At 41.5% G+C, this 6,827-nt stretch overlaps 1 protein-coding gene across 1 annotated transcript; it reads left to right on the forward strand.

Annotated features, from left to right (window-relative positions):
* The first annotated feature begins 1,073 nt into the window (after window positions 1-1,073).
* Window positions 1,074-5,655, forward strand: LOC147638473 (triose phosphate/phosphate translocator, chloroplastic-like). The gene is made up of 13 exons (XM_086798384.1): window positions 1,074-1,230; window positions 1,979-2,399; window positions 2,584-2,658; window positions 3,202-3,267; window positions 3,356-3,434; window positions 3,612-3,732; window positions 3,862-3,957; window positions 4,115-4,227; window positions 4,321-4,398; window positions 4,513-4,629; window positions 4,724-4,823; window positions 5,102-5,202; window positions 5,290-5,655. Exons 2-13 carry the CDS (start codon window positions 2,023-2,025, stop codon window positions 5,317-5,319), a joined length of 1,353 nt encoding a protein of 450 aa, XP_086654510.1. The 5' UTR covers window positions 1,074-1,230; window positions 1,979-2,022; the 3' UTR covers window positions 5,320-5,655.
* Window positions 5,656-6,827: the final 1,172 nt, after the last annotated feature.

The following is a 6,827-nucleotide window of genomic DNA, read 5'->3' on the forward strand; positions in this document are numbered from 1 at the left end:
AGACCTTTTTCTATATAAACTATCCACTCTCTAAGAGACCTTATGTATATATTTCATAAAGAGACCACATTTTTTGCACTATCCACTCTCTAAGAGACCTTTTTCTGTATAAACTATGTATATATTCCCCCATTTCTCTCTCCTCTTCCCCCCTTTTTTCTATATAAACTATGTATATATTCCCTAAAGAGACCTTCTTTTTGGCACTATCCACTCTCTAAGAGACCCTTCATGATGGTGCCAACAAAACATTACTAGTCGTATGGGTTGTCTTTATATAGCCAAAGCTTACGACCCTTCCCCTTTTCAAGCCCCCCTTCGCCCATTTCTCTCTCCTCTTCTGAAAGGCTCTTCCCCCTTTGTTTCTATATAAACTATGTATATATTCGAATCCCGATTTCTCTCTCCTCTTCTATAAGGCTCTTCCCCCTTTTTTCTATATCAACTATGTAAAGAGACCTTCTTTTTGGTACTATACACTCTCTAAGAGACCCTTCATGAAGGTGCCAACAAAACATTACTCGTCATATGGGTTGTCTTTATACAGCCAAAGCTTGTGACCCTCCCCCTTTTCAAGCCCCCCTTTGCCCATTCCTCTCTCCTTCTTCTATATAAACTATGTATATATTCGAACCCCCATTTCTATCTCCTCTTATGTGATCTTCCCCCTTTTTTCTGTATAAATTATGTATATATTCCCTAGAGAGACCTTCTTTTTGGCACTCTCCACTCTCTAAGAGACCCACCCTTTATCAATTTTTAGGGGGACCAATATATGACTAAGGGAGTGGAAATATTAGCCTAATTTCTTAAGAATATATATATTATCTTCCAAAGAATGATTAAGAGGATTTGGCAAAAAAAACAAAAAAAAATTCACTGTAAGGGGGGAAATGATGTGGACCAGGCAAAGTAGGGCTGAATAAATAATCCAACGTGGTAGGTGTGTGTGCCAGCTAGGCAAAGGCAGACAGCAGACCCGAGATAGGGGGGTCAGGGAGCACTGGCCCACGTGGCATGAGCCAGAAGAGGAATATGGCTAAACAAATAAATAATTAAAAATAGTTTTACCTGTAAGTGGGCAGAGTTTTTGTATTGAATGGCAAGTATCCTCGTGGGCTTCGTTTTGTGTTAGGGTTTTCCTCTTCAGTTTTGCGTCGTCTTTCAAGTCGACCCATCTTAGCGAGAGGATCTTCAATTCAGGTCGTTCTTTGGGCGATCTTCGACCAGGTAAGCAGATTGCTGTCTAGCTTTTCTTCGATTCCTTTCGTTGAAGCTCATGATTGGGTTATTTAACTACTGGTTTAGCATGCATGGGCAAACTTTCTGCACTTGCGTTCTTTTTTTTTTTTTTCCTGCCTCAGCATGCCTTCTTTGCGATTCCTCTCTTTTAGCATGCAGTCTCTTGTTGCGCTAATCTGGTGTAGCTCAATTTTCTCCTCATTCTACCCAATTTTCTCCTGATTTAACCCAATATTCTCCCGATTTGGCTCAGTTTTCCCCTGATTTAGCTCAATTCTCTCCTGATTTAACCCAATTTTTTCATGGTGTAGCTCAGATTTCACCTGATTAACTACATTTCTTGTTAGGTTTCCTGTTTTAGCAAGCACATCTTACTTTAATATCATGAATTGGGGGTATTTTCTTGTTGGGTTTTTGATGTCTTCTTTTTCAGCGCGCATGCGAGCATTTTTCTTATCGGGTGGCCGTTAAGTACTTTGTTCGTGCCGGGCGGTTTGATTTCTTCTGTTTTAGCACAACCTATAATTTTGAGGGCCTAGAACTTAAGATTAGTTTAAATCTGAGATATGCTGGCTACTACACATTTTTGTCTGTTTTCTGAAGCTTGAGCTACTCTCACTCTGCAACATCGGGTTTCCTTGTTTACGGAATATATGTCACTGTCATCAAAATCGGTCAGCTCGACTATGATCGGCCGATCTTCTGCTTGGTATGACCTGCTTCTTAATTTGTGCAGATTAAGAACACCCCCTCCCTGGTTGGGGAACGTCCAAGGTGGTCATGGCTTCTGTAGCAGCCTTTTCAAGCACTGTGACCTCCTTGTGCACAAGACACCATGATTCTTATGCCGAGGGTCTTGCATGCAAGGGTGTGTCGGCTTCTTGTTCCATGGCAAGGGGCAAGCTGTTTGCTCCTGTTTTGAGGTTGAACACAATGGAGGCAATCCGACTTTCCCTCAGGCCATCGACATCAAATGGAAACGCAAGTACTTCTGCTTCTGTCAAATCCAGCCCCTTGAGGTCATCTATACGTGGAGTAGCTTTGTTGGCTCATGGTCCCTCTTTGCCACCATTAAGAAAGCTCAGAAACAAGAGATGTGCATCACCTGTGTGTATGGCTGCTGCAGCTGATGCGGAGGGAGGAGACGCCTCTACTGCGTGAGTAGCTTGTTTCTCATCAATTTGCTCTATTTTCTAAACATTTGCAGAAATAAAGGTTTTTGCTGCTGTTTTTGGATGCTATGAATGCAATGACAATGTATTGTGAGTCTGTATCCTTCTTGGGCTTGAATGGGTGAACTTTGGCATCTGATGGCATGGTTCTACTGATTAATTCGTGCAGGGCCATTACTGAGAAGTCTGAAGGTTTTTTAGCGAAAAATCCAGCATTGGTGACTGGATTTTTCTTCTTCATGTGGTGAGTTCTTTGTTGTATAATTTAGCTGCATGCTTCCTTTGAAGGATCTTAGTATAACAAGATGTTGCATGAAACAAAAGCAGAAATGAGAATAAAAACAGCTTATGTCTATGCAACAGAAATGGTCTAAAACTATGAAATGGGAATGGCTAGGAACGGGAGGTCTTTAATTTTATCTAGTACATGTGAAAGATAGAACTATAAATGCATAATGAGGGGAAAAGTTGAGAGTAGAGGAGAAATGTGGGGTGGATCATAATTTGGAGATATCGAGGAACTTTGGGAAATATCAAAACCTGTGCGGGGTAAACCTTGAGAGGAGATTAGGAAATGGGAAACGGAAATGGAAATGGCAACTCGAGAAAAATGGTGTTCCTGTATTTTTGGCTAGGAAATGGCCGCTTCATGTTACTAGGATTTGCTTAGACTGTCATTGGGTACAAGGCTTGTAAAATTTTGCACATAGCTTTATGCATGTTGATTATGATGGTATCGATGCTCTAGCTGCTTAAGCCTCTCCAGATGTTGCACCTGCTTTTTCAGGTATTTTTTGAATGTGATATTCAACATACTCAACAAGAAGATATACAATTACTTCCCCTACCCATAGTAAGTGTTTAGCTTCAGCTGTGCGGGATCTTTTCGGTGATATTTTATCTGAAATAGGCCCATGACTGCCACCTACCTTCCCTTGCAGTTTTGTATCTCTTATCCACTTGGCGGTGGGCGTCACTTATTGTGCAGTCTCTTGGGTTTTCGGCGTGCCAAAGCGTGCTGTAGGTACCTCAACATATGAAAGAGTTTACAGTTATCTATGTACTCTTGCATAAGTATTAGAACTAATAGATTATCTTACTTTAACGGGTATGTCTGCTGCTGTGTAATAATGGCAAGCATTAAAGAGCAATGAGCACAGCAGTTGGATTCATTAGATTTCATGTTGTTATGGATAGCCTCTCAATAAGGAGCTTTTTGGGCTATTAGTTCCAGTGGCCTTCTGTCATGCTTTGGGTCATGTGATGACGAATGTATCCTTTGCAGCAGTGGCGGTTTCATTTACACACACGATAAAAGGCAAGTTTATACTTTCTAGATGCTAGCTACTAGTGCTTTGCTGTGTCTTACTTATCAAATTGATGTTTGTGGTAGTGTAACCTTATTGGACCTTGGAAACCAAAATCTAACTATGAGTTATGCTACCAGCTTTGGAACCGTTCTTCAATGCTGCTGCTTCACAGTTTGTGCTTGGCCAACAGATCCCTTTAACGCTGTGGCTGTCTTTAACTCCTGTCGTGCTTGGTATGTGGCATTATTGTGAATTATAGTCATTGCCAGTTGTCTTATAACTTGTATCAAGGCATCTGAAGTGAGTTGAAAAGTTCATGGTGTAGTGTGTAAGTTGTACGGGCTATGTTGTAAGAGGTTTCTCTCAATGTGTAAAAGTTGTTATCTGCAGGTGTCTCATTGGCTTCAATGACAGAGCTATCTTTCAACTGGCTTGGCTTCATCAGTGCAATGACTTCTAACATTGCATTTACGTATCGAAGTGTCTATTCTAAGAAGGCAATGGTAGGGGTTGTGTAACACAATGCTTTCTTTTTGACACTGATTTTGTGGGCATTAAACTTGAGATGCCAGTTAACTTTGTGGTGTCGTTTGCAGACTGGGATGGACAGCACAAATCTTTATGCTTACATCTCAATCATAGCTCTGCTGTTCTGTATTCCACCAGCTATTTTGGTTAGTATTTGGTTTAAGTTAGCAGTGTGCCGTAGGTTTGATTTTAGTGTGGGCAGAGCCTAATACATGTTGATAGAGTCTGCTTAGTCTCACTGCAACTCATTGTAATTACAGATGGAGGGTCCTGCCCTTATGCAGCATGGCTTTGCCGATGCCATTGCAAAGGTTGGTCTGACCAAATTCTTGTCTGACCTTTTTTGGGTCGGAATGTTCTACCATCTCTACAATCAGGTAATGTCATTCAGCCATGGTAATTAGCTTAGTATAAAGACTACAAAATGATGATGAAGTTTCTTGACATTTGATGTTTTTTTTTTGGCTTTAGCTGGCTACCAACACGTTGGAAAGAGTTGCCCCCCTTACCCATGCTGTCGGGAATGTCTTGAAGAGGGTGTTTGTTATCGGATTCTCAATCATTGTATTTGGTATGATTTAAATGTTAGGCTTCTTACACACAAAGGGTGTGCCCGTGAGGGGAACACCTTCATGACCGTCTGTTTGCCTTGGTCACGCAATGTTACCCATCCAAGACCCTGCTGGTGCTACGCATCGGGGTTTATGTGTATCAAGCCTTAGCTGCTGGTCAATTTTCATGGCTTTTAGTGAGCCTGCGGAAACAGCCAACTATGCATTTGAATGTTCTGAGTATGAGTTTGGTTCGATGTCCACTCACTTTAGCTAAAGGAACCTTTGGTTATTGCAGGCAACAAGATCTCTACTCAAACTGGTATCGGTACTGCTATTGCCATTGCGGGTGTTGCACTCTATTCCTTCATCAAGGCTCAGATGGAAGAAGCAAAGAAGGTAACCTTTGATTCTGTTTTTTATTGATGTCATTCACATTATACTCTTTGAAAATGATGAAATCGACTCTCTTGTGTCATCTTGCAGAAGGCTCCACCCCCTGTGAAAACTGCATAGCTTCTTTGGGTGGTTTTGCATATCCAATTAGCTTTTTGTTGACATGACACTCAAGGGAAACATTACTGGAAAATCCCTTGTTTGCAGCATTAGGTTGCAAAGAGCTCTCTCTCTCCCCTGTCGGGTTTCATTGAGGTAGTGCCATTCAAGTGTCAACAGATGCTCATGTTTTGAGGGAGCCAGTTTTGGCAAATAAAAGGTTTTGGATATCTCAGGACGACCCAATCGTGAAGAGGAAGTGAGGTGTCAGAAACAGTATTTCCTGAATTTGTGATTTTGACGAAGTTGTTTAGGTAGGCACAGAGGCATGAATAAATAGTTCCTGAGCATGTCATACATGTGGTTGTTCCTTCGGTATATTTACATGTGCAGAACTGAAGTGCTTCCCAAAAAAATAATAAAAAGAAAAGACACAGCTGTGTGTGTACATGCATCTCTGTCCCTCTCTCAATCCTTTTTGAGAGAGGATGACATCTACCTAACCTTTTTGAGTGACAATAGTAGTGAGGCTTAGCGGAATCTTCATGCAAGTTCTTGGAGGTGTCATTGATGAAGTCCGGCCTAAGGGGCAGGAGGTTTATTGTTGCATCATGAGCATCCACAAGACCTTTGATATTGTATCCTGAGTGCTTTTGAGATGCTTTCAAGAGTTGCCATTTCAGTGGAGATGACGTGGAGATGTCATGTTTCAAGAGTTGCCATTTCAGTGGAGATCATGTGGGGAGTCGTGACATCGTATGGGTTGGTGACTGAGCACCAAGAGAAATGTTGGATGTGATCACTAGCACCACACGAATCAAGCAAGGGTTGCTCTTTGGCCTTGGTGGGGTGGGCTCCACATTCAGTTGACATAGTAGTCAACTCTTAACTCATTCAGTTAAGGGGCTAGAGAGACACTTAGTGGCATTGCATGCCTCTTGTCAGCAGCGGGATGTTACTTCCCTAATTGGGCTTTGGGATAGTAAATAGGGGTTAGGATATCGTGGGCTTAAGGTAACATGCGAACTTAGGATCTAAGATTAGGGTCAGGGCTTAGTTGAGGGTGGGGACTTATAGGATTGTAATGGTTGAAGTACAAAGGGTAACGTTAACATGCCATGAGGGAGTATATGGTGGGCACCTTGCACATGAATCCACATTAAGAAAAGTATTTATTGTACGTTACTTTTGGCCAACCATCATGCATAGAGATGGAAATGTGCAATAGTGGTGCAAAAACATGTCCACATTGCTACATGTTTGGAGTGAGGAAGATGATAAATGGTACATTGCATCCTATCATAGCTTGTGATCCCCTTGAGAAAAAGAGATCTTATTTTGTTGGTGTCTTGCCACATTCATCAGTAGGTAAATATTAGTTGAACAATATGTTTTGGTTGATGGAGATTATATGACAAGGTGGGAAGAGGGTATGGCATCTTTTAAAGTTGTGAAGGTTATATTTGAAAATGGTTGCTCAGATTTGGTGTTAGGATTATAACTAACTAGGGGCCAGGATTTAGAGAAGA

This window comes from Cibotium barometz, chromosome 5 (assembly GCF_041138505.1).
Source record: "Cibotium barometz isolate CiBa-2024 chromosome 5, ASM4113850v1, whole genome shotgun sequence".
Lineage (NCBI taxonomy): Eukaryota > Viridiplantae > Streptophyta > Polypodiopsida > Cyatheales > Cibotiaceae > Cibotium > Cibotium barometz.